The following is a 20593-nucleotide window of genomic DNA, read 5'->3' on the forward strand; positions in this document are numbered from 1 at the left end:
CACTAGATTTTTATTGCAGAAATGTTGATTTATAGGTGACTGCAACTTCCCTCAAAAGTGATGAATTTTATTTTAACAAAACTATAATGATGGTTTCCTCAACATGACATCTTGGTTTAAAGGGAAATGCATCCTGTCTTAGCAGAGAAAATCTCTGTCATATACAAAATCATTATTTCTGGTGATTGAAATTATTCATATTTAGATCATGTTGATCTCTTTATTTCAGGTTTCCACTCCAGTTTTGTCCATTTGTGCAACTTCTGAAATCCCTAGCTGGTGACAAGGATTCTGCAGCTAAGGTCTGTTACTTTTTGTGAAAGCATTGTAACAAATACTGTAAGATATGCATTAGGTCATATTTAGATAGTGGGTGATAAATGATTACTAACCCTCTCCCCCCTCTCTTGGAAAGGGAAGGGCTGTTTGCTAACTGTTGAGAAAATAAGTGAGACAACGCCTAACTCCTAAGAAAAATGTACTCACTAGATGTGCTTGTCAGAGCTAAGGCAGGTCAAGCTCTGGAAATGTTGAGTTTTGTGGCTTTTAACTTAAGTGTGACATTTTCAGCAACTTTGCTAACTTATTGTAAATTTGATTTGAGTGAAAAGACACAAATGTAAACTTGGATCGATGTTCACTTGTTCTAATCTGTTTGTATTCAAAGGTTTATGACTATTTGGACAGAGTGACATCATACACTGAGTTGCTGAGAGAAAACCAGCTGAGTGACATAGACTGTTCTGGTGTTAATAAGATCTGGAGGATTGTTAATCCAAGACTCCTCTATCAGAATTGTAAGAACTGTTTAGATGATTGTTGATGAGGTGAATCAGGATAATAATGATGTGAAAATGGTGGAATTTTTTCTAAAATTTAACAAATACAGGGTATCTGAAATTAGCCTTGAACAGTTTTGCATCATGGCTTTAAATTTGATGAACTAAAGACAGAAGGAAAAAGAAGAACAAATATTTTGTCATTTTTGGGCACCATTTTAGAGAAAAAACTGGACATCATTTTAGAGAAAAAAATTGGCCATATTGGGCTTCCATGTGCCAAATTGTTCATGTCCAACAGAGAATAACAATGAAGAAAAAGCTACATTGTGTTGGCAGAAGTTTGAATTAAAAAGAAAAAGATGATAATTTTTTGGCATTGTTATTACAATAATTACTTTCAGTGTCAATCTTTTTTTTTTCTAGGGGTGGGTATCTCTAGCATATGTGTTGTATTTTTTCTAGCAGGGGGTTGTGTAGGCTATTTCTAGCACATGTGTTATATTTATTTCCAGTTAAGGTGTATCTTTATGCCAAGGTAGACTCTACCCCCACATTCATTTATATATGTATATCTATATATTAAGGCATCTTTTGGAAATTTTAAACATGGACAGAAATATAAAAACAATGCATTGTAAAAGGTTTGAATCTTTTTGCTCCTCAATGAGAAGCAAAAAAACGCGTCTTATTTTTTGTTTCATTTATCAGTGTTTAGTCCAGATTCAAAAGAACTCATTATGCCTGCTGGCACATGCGGAAAAGTTGCTCCCGTACCTGAAGGTAAATAGTTTTTGGGAAACATACGTTGATGTTTAATTTGAAATTATACACATCAGTACCAGAGGCACAATCAAAGATGAAAATGGTATCTGGAGCATATACATGTAAGTGTTGGTCTCCTTAAATCTGCATATTCACGATGCTACTGCTTGCTGTCCAGGACCTGCTATAATACAATGGAGTTATCACTATTCCTGCTGGAAACTTTTTGCATTGGAAATTGATTCATACCTTGAATCTGTGGGATCTGGAGCAGGTGAGCACTTCTATGCATTGCAATCATGTGTTCTACTCTGACCTTTAGTCTGAATTTCGTATAGCAATATTTTTTGTATGTGTCATGTGAAATGACTGGTTATGGTAAATAAGTTTGTTTTTTTCATTGTTTTGAATTTAGCTGTGGATTGTCAAAATGTCATTTGTATTGTGGAGTTAGTCAACGAGGTCCTACTCAATGACTGGGGCAAGGCTGTTCATCTCCAGCCTCTCTCTTCCCGTCTGTATCTGATTATTCAGAGGTAACACAACCTAACTATGATATAAATCTGGCCATTTTGTTTTATAGTTAGTAACATATCTACTGTAGAGGTGCCTTTCTCCAACTAAGAGTGTAAATACTTTCTGGTGAATAGTTGTGAGGGAAGCCTTATGAAGTACTGGGAGTAACCTTGTGATGGACTGCCATCCCATCCAGGGAGGAGTAGTGATACTCTTAGTCACTTCATTCCATTGAAACTGGAATAAACTCTGGTTTAATGGGTCACTTGGCTCCAGTATAGACTTTTTGTATCCAGACCAAAAGTTATCGCCCTTTGGCTTGAAATTTTCTGTTTTGACTGTGGGTTACCCCTTACTGTGATATGTGTTTCCATTTCATTTTCCCAATAAATTTTGTCTTTCTCCATAACTTTTTCAAGAGGCTGCAGTGTGCAATGCTCTGTAAGGTTGTCAGAAAAACAAAAGACTTAAGTGATGAAGTACATGATTTTTTGGCTGAAGTGGCCATCAATTGATAAAGAATTGGAGGACTTTACCCACAGAATGGCAACCCAAACACATTGTGATGATTTTTGCCATCACCTTGACCATGTTCAATCTCATTTTAGGTGTACACCATCACCAAACCCTCCCCAAGATTTGATTGCCACATGTTTGACATGCTTAGCTACTGTTGCTTTGAGAGATCCAGAACAGGTAACAGACAATTTTTTCCTTTTACAAAAAGCTGCCTTTAAAGGTGCTTTTGACATGGTATTTTGTTGTTATCATGGTTACCCATTAAATTGAGAGTATGTTCACTTTTCTCATCAATGTTTTTTTGGCACTCATGCTGTACACCCTCTTTGATGGGCACTTGACACTTTTGAGCCCGATATGACAAACTGCCCAAGTTTTTATTTGGTTTCCCAGCAGTCTGGTAGAGAGAAGAACCTTTTTATGTAGCATGTCTTATCAGGCCACTAAGGACAGTGATTCCACCAGGGTTTAAACAGGGACAGCTCTATCTTGAGTCTAACACACTAACCATTAACAGGGTTCTAGCTAAAGAATTAGGCTGCTTGTTGAAATTTCTGGTGTGATAGCTCACAGATGGCAAACAGCTGTTAATGCCTAACCTGATAGGTGGTAGTTTGCTTTACTGAGTGATCGCTGCTTTTTCAAGAGTCAGCAGTCGGCATTTGGTAACAACCCTGCATAAAGTTAACATACAATAACATACAACATGATCTTTGTCACATACATAAAACTTTTATTAAAATTGTGTTCTTCATTTCTGCTGTGTACATAGGTGTGGCATCATCTTCAACAGACAGGGTTCCTTCCTCACTACACTTCAGTCAAAATGTCGAAGTCAGACAAAACCAAAGTGGAGTGAGTAGTCTGAGATAAAAAAAAAAAGAAAAAAAAAAGAGATCTGTAGCTTTAAGTCTTTCAACCTGTGTGTTACAGTTTTGCATGTGTTGTCAGGTTATCTATATTCTAAATGTTGTTGTCTAAGTTTAGCATATTTTAAGCATATTTAATTAAAACTTACTGCTTTCCTTTTCTTTAGAATTTCAAACTATTGTAAGCTGCAAACTTTGATGAATACTATTTTGGTGGCAGAAATAGAAATCGCGTGGTTTCTTGATATATTTCTAATTTCTCTGCTTATGAGTGATACATGTGTATTTGATTAACCCTTTAACTCTCATGAGTGATCAAAACAGAATTTCTCCTTACAATATCAATTCAGTATCAACCAGATGAGGGATGAGAATAAAGAAACATATCAATTTGGAGATAATTAGTTGTTCCAATACTAAATTCTCTAAACTAACATTACAAGAATCATTATGATTTGGTCGAGAGTAAGAAGAATGACAAATTTGATCTGGGAGTCAAAGGGTTAACTCCCAAGATCTAATTTAATTTAGTAATTCTTCTTACTGGTCTGCCAAACAATTCTCAGTATGTGAGTTTGGAGAATATGGTATCAGATCAAGTAGTATTCTTCTTAATTCTCATCACTTGCCTTCATGATATTGTATAGATATAGTAAGGAGAAATTTTGTCTTGGTCATTCACAGGACTTACAGGGTTTAACAGCACAGCCTGCCACAAATCTCCTATAACACTGTGGTAGAGCATCCCAAGTTCTAAGTGGAAAGTTGTAGGTTCAACCCCATTGGGAGGAATTGAAGTTCTTTTTCTTTGAGTATGCCTGTGTCATTGACTAAATACATCATCTTTCACAAAAATGATAATAGTTTGTTATCCTTCAATGTTCAACTCTTTGAATGAAAGCACCTTTGTATCTTGTTCAGGTTCCTTGGCACAGCACCAGGAAACTTCGGTGCAATTTTAAGCACTAAAGAGAGGCCAATTGGTTATTACCCTGTCACCATGGCAACCTTGGATTTTCTTTTGAAGCTGATTCATGGAATGAGTAATGCTGAGGAATCTGGAAATCGGGCAATTAGTATTATCGAGCTTGCTGCCTGTCTAGTTTTCATAATGAGAGAGGTGTTCACAGGATTTTACAAATGGAGATTTGGTAGCCTGAGGGACAGAGAAGAAATTGGTAAGTTTGCACAAAGGATTGGTGTCCTTCTATAGAAAACATTTACTTTATAGCCAATTCAGAGAGACTTGTATAAATATGTAATGGCTCTTTTTCCAGGGTTGAAGAACCATGAAATAATTCTATAAAGCTATAGACTTGTACATGTTATCTAGTGTTCAAAAGTTTTCTTTGGCTTTCTCTGCTATGTAGCTGATTTTAAATTTACATGAATCAATGCTCTTAAGTTTTAAAGCAATCTTTTGAGGGAATGGGTGTAATAAATTCCACACATCAGAGCCAAATAAAATATGAATGAATTTTGTTTTGGTTTGTACAAAGGGAAGAGATGTCTTCAGTTGTTCAATGTTGTTCTTGGCCTTCACTTCACAAAAAAAATGGCTGATCAAGCCAGTGATGCAATGGAAGCTGAAGTCACAGATTTGCCATGGTCAGTGTGCAACTTTATTTCTACCCTTTAGCTTTGTCGCTATAACTGTACATGTTATGAGCAATGAGGACCATTCTTTGGACTGTTATCAGATAATATAATTTGGAGCCTTATGCTCTAGCAATTTTCCATATGCATGCTTCCTCTTAAGGTACATATACATGTAGAATTTGGATGACCAGTGATGCATCTGGCTGTGATTCCTCTACAACATCAATCAGGCTTTCTACACTGTGGGAGGTACCACAAAGGAGAGCACAGCACATATAGTTTGTAACAAAGCAGTCATAACTGTTTAAAGTTAATAAGACCCCACTTACTTGAGATCTGGATTCATTCCAACAGCAGAGTAAGATTATTCTATTTCATTTCAACTGAAGTTTTCTGGTAAAGTACCAATTAATGGATGTTATATTCTCTCTTGAAGGACTCCATCAGTTTTACAGGACACCTTAGTTCTTGGTTTGTTATACTCAGAAGCTGGACAGTCACTACTCAACATTCTTGGCACAGGGGTGGATACTGTTGATAAACTTGTGTCTGTGGGAAGGTACATTTTGTACTAATTATTGTATGGTCTTTGTTAAAAATAATCTTTTGATATTCATAAAATGAGGATCTGTTTCGAAAATTTGTGAAATGTTTTCAAGAATTAGGGTATCAAAAAAACCTTGTGTATGGTACACCTGTACATATGGGTCACATGTTGAAACTCTTGAATGAGCGAAATAAGATTGTTTTGTGCATGAAGCCTGAATACTAAAATAAATTGTTAGACAAGGGTTACAAAGTTAACAAAGTATAATCCCATACAATCCAACATCAATATCCATATTCCATGTTACCTTCCCTTTACATTTCCTTTGGAGAATTAGTTGAAGAATGAAAGCTTCTTAGAGTGTTAGTTGGTGATCATTTTCTTTATATTATCATGATCCCATTGAATGACTCATCAGTGTTATTGTTAGGAAAAATTAGAAGCTGGTAACTCTTTGGGTTTAGATGGTTAATCTACACATGCTGTACAGGGTGTTGAATATTAAGACTAATGAAAATTAATACAATTATTAAAAGAACTCTCTCATTGCCTGTGCACTTTATAGTTTTTAATATTATCCATCAATTTCTTTGTTATTGCCTCTTTTTCCAACTAATATCTTATTGTTATTGTAGTTTTTCATATTATAAAAGCAGATGAAAATGTTTTTAAGCAACTCCTGTAAGACATTTTTAGCATACTCAAGCATACATGTAGGAAGCCTTCTGATCCACTGGCTGCACATGTTTGACTGTAATCTGGATTGTGTTTATTTTGTCAGTAGTTCTACAGGTGGATATGCCATAGCCCTTGTTGAACTTATCAAGCTGGCATTTTCTGTGCTGAACAGACTCTTGGCTAGAAAAGAAAAGGTTTGGTTATTTAGAATTATGCTACTAAAATGTCCACCAATTTTGCTGATTACTTTCTTACAGCAGTTCAAGAGGCTGTAGGCCAAGGAGATATGATTTTGATAGCTGTTATCACAGGATTACATGTATTTGGGCAGGAATTGGCTGAGAGTTGACATTGTCAATACATCATGTCATTATGGTTTGATGTAATTATTTGGAACAAGTGTGGTTGGTGACCTCTATATGGCTGAATTTACCAAAGCCACCTACAGCTTATTGTAGTGTGGTCATAGCTTTCACCTGAAAGAAAACTCCCTGTTATATCCCTGATGGGTAGTTAACTTGCCTCCTATCAGGTCCCCAGAGGGGAGACATGGAATTTTTGTCAATATTTCCATTTTGGACTGTGGAATACTTAAGAATATACTGATGAATTGACTGATGCATTGCAGAAATTTTAAGAGCATCAACATACAAATTTTGTTAGCTCAATAATTATGCATGTCTCTGATTTTTTATAAGGATGATAACATCTCTCCTCTGGAAGAAGCACTGACAACACAAGTGATTCATCAACTGAGGGATAAAGGAAGCTCTTCCACAAGTTGGGGCAAGTGTTGATATAAACAGTACAGTGATCTGAGTTGGGCTGGTGAATTGCCTTGCCAAGTTTCAATTGCTGTCTGCAAAAGAGGCCAAAGGGCATGATATGATAAACTGTGATTGATTAATACAGTTGTTATTAGTCATAGCAGAGCTCGCAAAGCATAGCCCCATAATTATACAAAATAGTAGTAACCCATCAAACCGAAAAAAATTTGGACTTACTACCGTACGACCAACCGTACAAGATGTCAACTGTACCACAGGCACACCAATGCCACGGCTTTGTCCAGTAGTCTAGTGGTCAGTGCACTGAGCTCCGAGTTGGACGACTCAGGTTCTAGTCCTGGCCTGCACAAGGCGTTGTGCCCTTAAGATGTGCAGCAAAAAAAATGCGAGCTCAGCTTTTAGGCTTGGCTAAATCTATATATTAGATTTTACATGTTGTACTTCCTTTTGTTTCTCTATTATTTTACATTTTCTTCTTATTATTATTTTATGTATGTGTGATAACATGTCATTGGATATGGCTGAATTTTACCAAAACTGCCTGCAGCTCATTGTAGAGTGGTTATGGCTCTCAGCCTAAAGGAAACTCCCTGTTATATCCCTGGTGGGTAGACAATATACCTCCTATCAGGTCCCCAGAGGGGATACATCAGATGTTTGGGGAATCAAGGATTTTGGTTGTCTTCTTTTATCACAATTATGATTACCTTCTGTTTGGACACTGATGATAGTTTACATGCATGTTTAGCTTGGTATTATTTAACAAAAATTGGTAGATTTGTCTTCCCAGTGGAAAATGCAGAGGGTGATTTTTTAGTAAGCAGTACTTTATGTGTTAGGCAGGATCAGAACCATTGCTGGGTGCACTGTATTGCGTTATGAAGTATGATTTGATACCTGGGACTTGTTTTGTAGTGGAAATTATCAAATGGTTGGGGGGGAGGTTTGAAATGCAGATAGCATTCCACTGAGGAAGTGAAGTATGCTTCTTGTAGCTTCATTTGGAAAACAAGCAAACCACACCCCCCCCTTAAATAAAAGAAAAAAAACTAACAAAACAACCTCTTCTTTACAAAGGCTGGGTAATGATATCTGATAGGTAAATTTCCCCTTCATTGGAAAACTATTGTTGAGAGAAAAGAAGACATACTATTAAAGTACGTGAGCTTTGGGAGGTGAAATCTCTCTCCCTCAGTCTGGCCAAGATAATCACGTGCAAAGTTTGGCCACTGTGGGTTTGAGTATTACTATCCAACACTTTTCTTATTAAAAGAAAAGAAAACATACCGGTACTACTCGAGCTGTGGTTAGGATAATCAACTGTTTTTATTCCATTCAGGTAATAACCAACTCGTGACTGTCATAGCGTCATATATACATCACAGACTGGACTGTCAGCTACCAACCCTGGCAACACTCTTGCTGAAGAGAATATGCTTGGTATGTCTCCCTTTTGTTGGGTTGTTAGTGATTAACAAATAATTCTCTAGGTGTGTCTCCTTATGGAATTTTTTTTAAGGTGTGACCTCCCATTTTTTTGGCTGTCATTAAGTCTCTTCTGCTCTTTCTCCTTCTCCAATCTCTCTTCCTTTTCCCACTATTTCTTGTGAGAAAAAGATCAGAATTGTGATCTTTGGGGTTCATGATAGTGGGTTTAAAAAGGGTGAACCATGGTCCTGGTGCAGCTTCTCATGTCATCAAGTTTCTCTTGTCCCTTCTTTTTTTTAGAACGGATTTTTACAAGTAGTATCATTCTCAATGAAACAGCGAAGACAAAAAGTGTGAAAATTTATTAATTGCACGCTAAAGAATATCATGTCAACAAAAACAATGAAGGAACTTTGTGCGAGTCGATGAGTTTCTTTTGTTTTTGGGTGCGGGTTATCTGCCAGTGCGGGTAATCTGTTGAAATTTTTTTTGTCGTTATTGCAAAAATTGACCGATGCGGGTAATCTGCCGCGCGGGTAAATGAACGGAAATTACGGTATGCCCATGTTGGGTGTGAAGGGTACCACAAAAAATGGAACCTTTTACTGGCAGAGTACTATGAAGGTCTTTGGGTTCGCATCGCTCATTCAGCTTAATCTAAGGTGTACATGTATCTCAGCGTTAGGTATAGTGTACATGTAAGAGGATATCTTTAATTGACGTACAATTTCTTTTTTTTGTAACTTACATTTGAAAGTCACTTAATGAGTGGCTGGATTTTACCAAAGCCACCTATAGCTTATTGTAGAGTGGTCATGGCTCTCAGCCTAAATAAAAAACTCCCTGTTATATCCCTGGAGGGTGGATTTCTTGCTCCCTTCAGGTCCCCAGAGGGGACACATTTTTCTTTTGCATTGCCAACTTTAAGGATCACTGAAACATTTTTCAACTGAACTGGGAATTAAGTCTCTGCTTTATAGTTCTGATTGTCTGCTGAACATTTATCCAGCATGATATCCTTAAGCACAGGTTACTTTTTTGTAAGGTGTACTATTGTTCACTTAAATGTAGCTAACATTTAGTTACTCAGTCTTTCATTGAAGGCTCAAGGTGACTTCTGGGCTTTTCATTTTATTTTATTTTTCCTTTTTAAGGTGGCTCCTATGTCAATGCATGCAAGTTTTGGTGCTGAGGCTGTTTCTCTGAGAGACGCTTTTGTGTCAAGATTAAGGACTCTTACTGAGGTACTGAACAACACGTTATGACTCTTAACACTCTCTTGTTAGCTAACAGGTACCATCCACGCTTAAGTGCATGGAAAACAAGATATTTCTCCTCTTGTAACGACTAGCAAAAGGCGATTTCGACGTCAATGGTCTATCGACAGTTTCACAAAGAACAAGTTGGCGCGTGGGGCTATTTGTTAAAATGTGTGTTAGGGGAGTTTCAGGTACTGATCTAGTTCACTTAAGCTGTAAGCTATGGGAGTCTTCTTTTTCCCTTCAAAGTGAGAATAATAATTATTATTATCTAATTTGCTTTAAATGATTTATTTGCAGGATATCAAACTCAAAGCAGTTATACTGGAGTTTATAGCAACAGCTGTTGAAACACAACCTGGACTGATTGAGCTCTTTCTTGATTTGACGAATAAAGATGACAAGGTACAATGATAATTTCATTTTCAACAAAATATTCCGTGACCATTACAAGGAATTAAGTTGTCGTCCTAACCTACCATGCAATACAGGGCTTATTTCTTACCGTTGCTCAGGGAACCATTGAAAGAGTCGTTTTTCTTTATAAAATCCCAATTTGTGACTGGTAGTTCATTATTGCCTTGCAGGAGGTCGAGGGCTGAACTCCTAGATCAGAAAAACAATCTGGGTCATAAAATAACTGAGGAAAATGTGGTGCCTTTGCTTTGACATCCACAAATGATTAGACTTTGTACTGTAATGATTAGACTTTGCACTGCTTAGCAGGGGACCTTAAAGAACCCGTGCACCTCTCGCAAAAAGAAGGGAGCGTAACCCCGGTGTTGTGGTCTAGCCTTGTTATTGTTTATACAGGTTCCCATTTAAACCAGCTTTAAAGCTGAACTGGACCGGTCTGTCCATGTATCGCAAACAAACAAACAAACAAAAAAAACATAAAACCAGAGGCGTACACTTCTTCATGTGCTCTACTAAAGTGAATTCGTGTCTCTGACGGCTGAATATGTTTTAGGACAAATGCTTGTCATATTATTAATCGTGTACCGTTACTCACCGTTGCAAGTTAATCTTCATGTAGATGGCTGAGTTTTATCAAAACCACTGATCGTGGTTGTTTTACAGCTTATTATACAGTGGTTATGGCTCTCGGCCTCAAAGAATATTTCCGTGACATCCCTGGTGGGTAAATGACTTACCTCCTATCAGGTCCCCAGAGGGATTGCAGTCATGATGCGTTTCAATCAGTCAAGTGATGAATTATCAACAATTTGATGTTGATGAAACGATAATTTTCTTTTCAGGAATTTGTCATTGGACAGAATAGCTGTCTTCATGCAGTTTTAGATATTATAGACCCTGAGAAACAGGTAAAAGTGTCATTACGAATAGTGTTGTCTCTTAAATGATCAGGAGCAGTTATGTTTTTTAAAATCTTTTCTGATATGAGTATCTCATGAATGTTTTTGTAATATATAGACCATTAAATGCCTACTAACGACCCAGTGCTAATATATTTCTTCAGGTTGACAATTTCTCTCACCAGTGAGCAAAGTTTACCAACGATGGAGAATAAAATTCGTATACACGACGACTATCAAAAGTCCTTGCCTGACTTATTTTTTTTAATTCTGTTTACTAAAGTCGGGCTTCTACTTTGTTATCGTGACGACAACTTTCAGTTTTACTTTGTTTGTTTGAGGCAAATGTACTTCTCATCCAGAAACAATTTTCCGTCCGTTTATAGGCAGGTCACTACATTCCTGCTGAGCTAGTTTCTGCAACATTCTTTTTACTTCACTCTCTGTGGCATGATAGAAGGGATGCTGCTCTTATGGCAGTAAGAATGAGGTAATTTATGGACACCTTCAATAACTGTGATGTAGTTGATATCTCGGAGATTTGTTCACTCACGAGCCTAATGATCCATAACCATACGAGGTCACTCTGGTGTTTATAGCATGGGGGGAAGGGGGGAGGGGGGTCCAGAGGGGGTGTCTTGGGATCCCCACACCCTACTCATCCGATTCGTGGGATTTTTCACTATTTGTCTGACACCGACATTCTTGCATCGATAGGATTGCGTATTACTATTCCACTAGCTTTTCTGTGTTACCGTGAGTGGAGGGGACGGGAAGGGAAAGGGAAAGGGGGAGGGAGAGGAGAGGAGAGGGAGAGAAGAAGGGGAAGGGAGAGGGGAATAGGAAAGAGGATGGAAAGAAACCGAGGAGGGGGAGGGAGAGGGATGAGGGAGAGGGGAAGGGAAAGGCGGAAAGGAGAGGGAGAGGGCGTGAGTTGGTCGAGAATAAATTTCAAACCCTACTGTCAAAAATAACTGGATCCCCCTCGTGAATAAACTGAAAAACTCAAGGGATAGAGAGAGGAATTGTGATTGGTAATTTTCTTGCCCATGACCAATCTGATCCAGTGCATTAGCAATACAGTAAGACGGTGGAGAAAAGTTGATTTGTTCTTCTGAGATGTTGGCTGTTATCAGCTGATATGAAATGCATTGTTTTCTTCGCATAAACACAAATACTTTTGTACCTAATGTAGACTTCTTTGCCTCTCTAACAGTCCAAAGTTTTGGGAGAAGTTAACTCGGCCATTAATAACAGGAATAGAATCACATGAAGACGAGGTAAATACTGACTGTAGGCAAAAGCTGTTTGACAAAAATATATTTTAGGCAACAGACTTATTAATCAGTGCTGTTGTGGAAAACAAAGAATTGTTTTTCTTATATTTGGGAATATATTTCTTACGTGTACAGTATCTTACAAAATAAATGGTATTTTTTACCTTTGCAGATAATTATTGTAGTTAAAGGATATAGAAAAAAAAGGCTACAAAAACAATTGCATTTTCTCTTATTTTCTTCCAAAAAGATAAGAAAAAAAATCATGGTTGAAATAAAATATAAATTTTCAATTGATTTTGTGTTTAATTTATTTTCCTTGCTTAAGTATTGTTCAACCATCCAGCTTGTTTTTTCTTTCGTTCATTTTGTTGTTTGTATTGAAAAGGATTACAGATATCACATGGAAATAAGTTGTTATGCCATGCAGATAATTGCATTAGAAGCTTACTATGTCTCAAGGTAATTTTGTATGTGTATACTGTGAGTGTAGTCTTCATCCATTATTCGCAATACATTGTTTGCGGGTTTTATTGGCCTCGTAAAATATTAAACTTCCCTGTAAATTTCCAGCTCCCTCCTTCAAAAACTAAACATCATCGTAGGTTAAAGTCATGTGTCAAGGAGCTTATAGACCGTGTGTCATGTAACGTTCGCCCAATGTTATCATTACATTTGGTCATATTCAAGGATGAACTTGTTAGATATTAAGTGTTATCTTGACTAAGGACCGCTGATCAGGAGCTTTTGAGTTATATTTTGATATTCGAATAGCTTTTACTTCTTTTCTGGCTTTTTTCCCCTTTTTCCTAGCGTTCTAGGCTATAAATAATCTATTGTAGAGGGCTTCAATAATGACTAACAGCCTTGTAACTATCACTTTGTTAGAGGTCAAATTGACGACAGTCTGAAGACATCCATGAAAGCTTTCTGTTCGGAGAACAGATATCAGTACTGGGGTCAGGTGAGAATTACTCTGATTTACACCTTTTAAGGGAGCGGATAAGTCCCAATTTACCGCGTTTCCGTTAAATTCACCATACACGTTATACACGACTAGTCTACTTAGCAGCTGTTCTGTGGTCTGACATTCGTGCTTTTCCACCTGACGAGACTGAAAAACGGTAGGGCACTTGATAGTCTGCATAATAGTCTTTCCATTTGCTTTTAACTAAGTGGGAAAAGCGTGCGCTACGACGGAGTCACACAAAAGCATGGGACTCGATGAAGGAGTAGTTTAAAACGAAGGGCATCCCAATCATAATGGCGGACAGATTGTCATCAAATGCGTACAACGATCACATGGATTTTCAGTCAATCTGGAACATCCATTCGGTTGCTCGCATGTTGATGTAAAATTGAAATTGGAAATTAGAGCAGTAACAACTGTGACAGACGAAACCGGGAGATCAGTTTATTTTGCAGAAAGACATATTTAAGTCTCAATTTCAAGACCTACTGTTTCACTTAAAACAGTGTAGCAGACCTTTAAATGCTGAATCGATAAATTTAAAGAATGCAACGCAATTAGAGTGCTAAATCTATGTTCCACAAGCACTTTTTTTCAGAGGACACAGGAATAACATAGGAATCGGCCATTATAGCTTAGTTAACCGTAGACCTGAAAGTTGCCAGCCAACATTGCGCCAAAAGCTGTTTTTCAGTTGGAACGATTTTATAGCAAATTACTTCTCCCTAATGTATGTGCTTACTGAAGCATTATCAGTTCAGTAGCTTGCGCTGTTAGTAGTCGGCAAAGTTACGCGATGCTCTAAAGAGAAAACAGCAGTATCGGAAATTGCCCATTTCTAACGTCTGTTCTAGATCCTGGTTCCTCACTTTTAAAAAATGTAAATGTTACTCCCGAACATTGAACGGGGTTGATAAAGTTCATCCCAATCGGCGAACTAGGACCTGTTATGAAAGCCCTTATACCGTATCTTGTGTATTTTTTCAACAAAATTGCTTCAAGAGGCACCTCAAAACCGTCATAGCTGTATTCTTCGCAATCTAACTTCACTGAGGAAAATGTTCCAGTCAAAGATTTTAACGCTTTTTTGGTGTTTGTGTCTACTAGCTTCAAAGTTACCGAATGAGATTGCCCATTCCGACCAAAGAAGCACAATCCGTGTAGAGCTATGTCTTTATCGACCGAGAAATCGATACAGTCCTTACGACCATCACCATAAGGCTGAAAAAACCAAGAAATTAAACCCAGCCGGCAACATTTTTCGAAAACACTCGATATCTTGGTGCCATATCGTTTTGTGTCAGGAAAAATAGTTGAAGACGTCGAAACTGAACTTAGGCGTTTGATGATATTTTTGATCTCCGCTTTTTCTAGAAGGTCAGAATCCAATACAACAGTGGAAAAATCTTCCAGTTTCATCGTTGGGAAGCGTATGGCTTTGACTATCTCCTCTCCAAGCATCCTTCTTTTCACTGAGCCATCAGCGGTTAAACGTTGTCGTTCACATTCCTTTGTAGCCCACAGGTCAACAGCTTTAAACAACTCAATCTCTTCAATTGTCAGCGTGTCTCTTTTGACAACTGTTTCAAGTAGTGACCTCTCGATTTCACCAAATCCATCAGATTTCACGGCTAGCTCTGTCTGTTTATCAATCACTTTCCAGCATCGATCCACTAGGTTTTTCTCTTCGTATTTCTGAGCAGATGGCAGGATGCTGAAAACATTCGATGGCTCCAAGTTATCTAGCAAATACTCCGAGCATTTATCAACGAGTGATGGGATTATGTATTTCTTCGCCAAATACAACACTCCCATAACATTACTTCCGCTGAAATTCACTTCATCGCTGTACATGAAACGAAAAAACTCCATCAGACTCTCGTAATCGGCGTCAGGCATTTCAATTGAGTCTTCAGTCTCGGCCAGCTCACCATAAAACATGGCTTCAAAGACAGGGCTGCCAATCGAGAGCACAAACTTATGAGCTGGAATCAGTTGTAGACTTTCACTTTCGCCATGCATCTTGCGAACAACGAACTTGACATCACTGAAGAGTTCATTGTTGAGCATGAACGTTGTTCTTTCTTTGATGGTTGGTCTTGTTGTTTGCCAGTTTTTCTCGACGGTGAACATGACTTCTGATCTTGGTAGTACAAATCGAAACAGTCAAGCAAAACGCTAAAATAAAATAGAAACTGCGTGTCGCTACTTAAGATTATGAGAAATTTGCGTGTCACTCTGATCAGCGGTATGGAGCTCAGTTGCCATGCACTTAGTTTGCGTGACCGATTGTAGCCTGGGGTGATGAGGTAGCGGAAGTAATCAAATCGAGACGAATCCAGAATTAATTATGTTTCCTAACAATTCAAGTCAACTTGATTGATACATTATTAAGTGTAAGGAGATCTTTTCGTAAAACAACAGTTGTAGATTTATTGTTCGCAATAAATTGGGACGATGACTATCATGAAAATTAACGTTAAAAAGCAACGACGTTTCGACCGCTCAACGGTCATTTTCAAGTTGAAGGATAAAATTTTTTTGTCATGCGCTTATATAATCAATTGTAAAAATGCTAATGAAATACTGACTAAAATTCTAAAATATTTTCATAGAAACAATACGAAAAAATTGCGCAAGAATAATAAAAGAAACGCTGAGGCGAAAGAAACAAAATTAAAAGTGAATGGATAGGTAAATACTTTAACACGGATCGAATCACTCTGTTTTTGGTTCAAGTTCTCGAATAAAAAGCATTTAAAAGATCAAACAGTCCAGTTTACTCTGACATTTCTTCAAAATCTTGGAAGAAACATTCGTTTGTTTCTATGAAAATATTTTAGAGTTTAAGTCAGTATCTCACTAGCATTTTTACAATTAATTATATAAGCGCATGATAAAGAAATTTTATCCTTCAAGTTGACAATAATCGTAGAGCGGTCGAAAGGTCGTTGCTTTTTAACGTTAACTTTTTATGGTAAAATCCGTTTCTAAAAGTCTGTTGATTAGAAGATTATTACATGTCTTTACTAATGATAGAATTACTCGAACGAAAAAGGAGTGATAACTTCAGCATGGTAATTGCTAGCAATTGCCGGGTGGTCTTTTTTAACCTTCGGAGGCCATTTTTGGTTTTAAGCAAACAATTGTATGCAAGAAAAGCGTAAGGTCGGGGAATTCAAGAATTTATGATTAGAAGAAAATTATAGTAAAGAGGAAACTCTCGGCAGAATATTCCAAAATATCATCTTGAATTTCTCCAAGTCGACAGTGCATAATTCTACACCAGCTTTTGAGTCTACGAACTAATCATGGTGTCATACTTGAATTTTCTGTTGCAGTTCCTCAAGTCTTTGGATCAATCTATGGACGATGATCAAGAAAAACAGTTTGAGGAAGAAAAACTCAAACTGCTCAAAGCCTGGAGAACATATTTAGTTGTTTGTTCTTCTTTTCAGGTACTAGAAACGTTCTTGAGTTAATTCTACCTTATAAATTTTTGTTATGGCTGCCTGAGCTAATAAACAGGTGTCTCTGTTCATAAGGCTTACAATTTGTTGTTAGGGCGGAATCTTGTTTGTTCTAAGTTGACCTGAGTGAGGGTTCATTAGACATTTACGCCACCGACTAAGCGTGAGGTCAAGAAGGTTGGATATTGGGGTTTTATGGCCCTCGACTCCCTGATAGTTGTTGGTTAAACATAGTAGAAACAAGATCCAACTATCTTGACCGAGAAAGATTGGCTTATGTAAGATTTATAGAGTGACAAAAAAATTATACCAAAGAACTGCTACATTAATTCACAAAACGTATCCTGGATTTCTTTGGTTTGTTTGAGGACGTGCTTGTGGCTTTGTTATCGCCAGAACTGCTTTCAGTGACTTATTTTCTCATAACGGTATAAAGGTGCTCACTTATTTGAAATAGATAATTTCAAAAAAAATTGGCTGAAAACTGGCTGAAGTATTTTTCTCTTCTGGAATCGGAACACATGTATCACATTTTGTTTTGTTAACTTTGTCATATGCCTTTTCAGAATGAGATATTTGGTCTAAACGATACTCGTCGAAGAAGATTAATCTTGGAGGATACTCTTCAGGCGCTCAAGTCCCAGGTTTTGTGTCTAAAAGTACCATATCGCTATCAGTTGGCAGAGTTCAAATGCAAATATATCTCGACAATGCATTGCTGTGGGTGGTATTGTGAGATGTTTTGGCCTGTTAAACAGCAAATCTAGAAACACTGTTACCTGTCTCCAAATATTTAAAATCTTAGATGCAAGGGCTAGAAAAGTTTGCATTCTAGAAATAGCTAACGTGGAAAGGGGAACGGCTCATTTAGTAACGAGTCAAAATTACGCGTTTCCTCGGCACAATATGTATAGTCATGTGGTTTACGAGCTGGTTAGAGGTTGCTGTGTGTTAAATCCCACTCGAATCGTGGTTTTCCTTTGAGTATCTACGCTGCATACTAACATTCGACTCTCTTTCTTGCAGGTTTCCAGAGTTGTAGCCGTAGAGAGTATAAATGCGTCTGTTGAACTGAGTAGTCTTTATCTGATGCTGCTCAAGAGGTGGAAGAGGTAATCCTTTCTTATAGATTTGTTTATGCTATGGAATGTTGTAAGGGCTTTTTTCACATAAGCCTTACCTTTTCGCCTACAAGCAATCCTGTTGTTTCGGTTTTTAGAGCTTGAACAGAGTTCTAGAGGGAACTTGAACCAAAAACTGTTGCTTCTGTCTTATTGTCCACTTGGGATTTGGTCCTCCCTCTCCTCTGAGAGAATTCATAATAACGTCATTGGTTGCATTTTAACTTGTGAGCATGCAAGTTTCTCCTTGGAAGGATTAATGTGATGAAAATTTGAAACATCTGTGTAAGTAGAGTCGTCTGTCAATTTCTGAAATACTTTGTCTCACAGCTGTCTTCGGGATCCCAATCCAGTGTTCCAGTGCTTGGTGGATGTCATTGACACTGCGCACAAGAATGACACACAGTTATTTGTCCATATCCGTGTGGCCATGTTCTCGTCCTTCTCAGTTCTGCTTCAGTACGCCAGGACTGAAAACTTATCCGGTGAGTGTTTCTCCCCCCCCCCCCCCCCCTCTTTTGTCCCTTGTGCCCTGTGAATCGCATGAGCAATCGTGTCTCGCGGACGCTGTAAAGTTTAAGCATTTTTTTTTTTTTTACTGTTTGGATATTGGGAAGGCTTCTTTTCCTGAGAAGCTGTATTCTTTTCTCTCCTGAGTAGAGACCTTCCGAGAAAAGACTATTGGTAATCACCTTAGTGTGGGCTCTCGTAACCTTGAGGAGCTCATTTTCTTTAATTTTTGCAGTCTACTGCTTTCTAATTAGTTAAAAACTTTCACCGTAACGATTGGCTCGTATTGATGTGTAACTGTTGTTAGTGCTTGCTCACAATTTTCCATTCGTTGTAAATTTTAAGGTCATGTGTCGGCTTACAGCTGCATTACCCATGTACCACAATTGGGCACAGTAGAGGCCATGGTTACTCAGTTCAAATGACCGTATTAATTTGCCTGTTGTATTTAGACACGTTACTGAGCAGTCATGCGTTGGTTCTTTTACCGCTGGCTTGTGAACCACTGGAATACTTAAGAGGAAGATTCTCGAGCGAACAGAAGCAACAAGACAGGGTATGCTGACATATTAAACTTTTTGGCATGCCTGGACGTATGTTTCCACTCTTTTGATAAGTCCTCTCAAACTGCTTACCAAAGTCATCCGTTTGAAAAAGTAAAACTTCAATTTTATTTTATTCTGTTTGAGTAATATATAGCATTTTTCGCGTTATGTATTGTAGGTTCTTGAACTGTCTGTGTTCATCATCGATGAAATTCTGAACATACTGCTCGCCAACCCTGGTCAGTGGCTTCCTGTGTTGAGAGAGCATGCGCTGTTTGCGTCTCTTGTTCAGGCCCTGGATGTGTGTATTAAGGTATTGTGAAACCTTTGAAACCAATCAGCATAACTTTTGCATGATATGTTTACAGTGTTCACGATGAACTTAATTTAATCACATCAACATTACGGCTAATATTTTTTCTTGTTCAGACGCACGAGAAAGTGGAATTCACCGAAGCCATTCTTCACTTGTTCCTGTCGCTGTCAAGAATACCAATGGTATGAAATGTGTCTGTGTTATCTCAACACATTTGCGTCACTGCATTTTTTGATCACATGTTTTGTATGTTGTTTCAAATTCTTGATTTGTAAACGCAATTGTGAAATTGCCCGATCTCTCGTAGTGTGAGCCATTATAACCTTTCGTTCTTACTTCTTGCTAATTTTTCAGAGTGCTGAGGCCCTGGCCATGAACAGTATATCCCAACCACTTTGCCTAGGATTGGCATCGCTGACTTACTCTGAAGGCACACCACAGGTAATTATTTCTTCCTTCCAGCTCTTTTTACTCCTCTCTTTGAACGCGTATTACACAGACGTGACTCTTCTTCTATATATCCATGTTAGCCACGAATATCAAGTAGACTGACAGAGAAAGGGAAGGTTATAATTATAGTCCCTTGTGACTGGTAGTCATCGTCTACCTGTGACGGATTCAAGACTGGACATAATTTTCATTTCAATCGAACAACGGGTTTACACTTGAAACAGTCTTTCAAACCCTGCTCCTATTGTTTGTTTGTTTTTCAGTGCCATTTGAATTGCGTGGTATATCTAACATGAAATTGAAAATCCGTTCGCGTTCCCATCCAAAACCTCACTCTTAGACATTTGTTCACATATTCCCGGCTTTACTTTGTGTATACTAGAATTTGAAATCGGCGTTCTTATATTACCACGACGCACTTGAAGACCTCACTTCATCGTTACTTTCTCTCTCGCAGGCTTCTCGGCCCAAATCTGGTCCCCAGTCTCAGATATCCTCTCACAACTCGGACAAAAGTAGCCAACGAAGCTGGGATAAAGTGTGGCAGCTTTCCCTCGCTGTGATGGCGTCCATGCTGCGCACACTCAGACATGGTTTTCTCAAAGATGCTCTAGACTTTGCAGGAGTACACAGAGAAAGACTCGCAGAGGTCAACAAAAACGTATTTCGATTTTATGTACATGTTGTTAGTTGGGCTATGTCTGGTTTTTGTTTCAAGAAAGCTGATTTGATATAACTGTAGAGATTTCATCCTTTGACCCCTAAGTGACTAGCCTCTAATTTCTCTGTACAATATCACCTTTGAATCACATATGAAGGTTATGAGAATAAAGGAAATGATCTCTAACTGAAGAAGCTCTCCATTGTCGAA

The 20593-nt window shown here is 37.9% G+C and overlaps 2 protein-coding genes across 3 annotated transcripts in view; one reads left to right on the forward strand and one right to left on the reverse strand.

The window, feature by feature from the left end:
* The window catches only part of LOC131788649 (nucleoporin NUP188), a 33612-nt gene that overhangs the window by 8328 nt on the left and 4691 nt on the right, over positions 1–20593 (forward strand). The window contains exons 20-48 of one of the 2 annotated variants that reach the window (XM_059105725.2): positions 230–302; positions 668–797; positions 1491–1562; positions 1723–1818; positions 1960–2080; positions 2669–2756; positions 3352–3434; positions 4370–4626; positions 4948–5056; positions 5484–5606; positions 6376–6466; positions 6971–7058; positions 8400–8500; positions 9643–9732; positions 10048–10152; positions 11007–11072; positions 11450–11553; positions 12280–12343; positions 12729–12802; positions 13229–13304; positions 16652–16768; positions 17347–17424; positions 17807–17892; positions 18232–18386; positions 18864–18967; positions 19135–19269; positions 19386–19454; positions 19627–19713; positions 20180–20371. In XM_059105725.2, coding sequence (XP_058961708.2) covers positions 230–302; positions 668–797; positions 1491–1562; positions 1723–1818; positions 1960–2080; positions 2669–2756; positions 3352–3434; positions 4370–4626; positions 4948–5056; positions 5484–5606; positions 6376–6466; positions 6971–7058; positions 8400–8500; positions 9643–9732; positions 10048–10152; positions 11007–11072; positions 11450–11553; positions 12280–12343; positions 12729–12802; positions 13229–13304; positions 16652–16768; positions 17347–17424; positions 17807–17892; positions 18232–18386; positions 18864–18967; positions 19135–19269; positions 19386–19454; positions 19627–19713; positions 20180–20371 — 3034 coding nt within the window. The remainder of the gene's footprint in view (positions 1–229; positions 303–667; positions 798–1490; positions 1563–1722; positions 1819–1959; positions 2081–2668; positions 2757–3351; positions 3435–4369; positions 4627–4947; positions 5057–5483; positions 5607–6375; positions 6467–6970; positions 7059–8399; positions 8501–9642; positions 9733–10047; positions 10153–11006; positions 11073–11449; positions 11554–12279; positions 12344–12728; positions 12803–13228; positions 13305–16651; positions 16769–17346; positions 17425–17806; positions 17893–18231; positions 18387–18863; positions 18968–19134; positions 19270–19385; positions 19455–19626; positions 19714–20179; positions 20372–20593) is intronic. The other variant, XM_066171860.1, reaches the window with a different exon arrangement.
* LOC131788648 (BTB/POZ domain-containing protein 6-B-like) lies at positions 13739–15519 on the reverse strand. The gene has a single exon (XM_059105724.2). The coding sequence runs from the start codon at positions 15441–15443 to the stop codon at positions 14112–14114; it is 1332 nt and encodes a 443-aa protein (XP_058961707.2). The 5' UTR covers positions 15444–15519; the 3' UTR covers positions 13739–14111.

Source organism: Pocillopora verrucosa, chromosome 9 (assembly GCF_036669915.1).
Source record: "Pocillopora verrucosa isolate sample1 chromosome 9, ASM3666991v2, whole genome shotgun sequence".
NCBI classification, from domain to species: domain Eukaryota; kingdom Metazoa; phylum Cnidaria; class Anthozoa; order Scleractinia; family Pocilloporidae; genus Pocillopora; species Pocillopora verrucosa.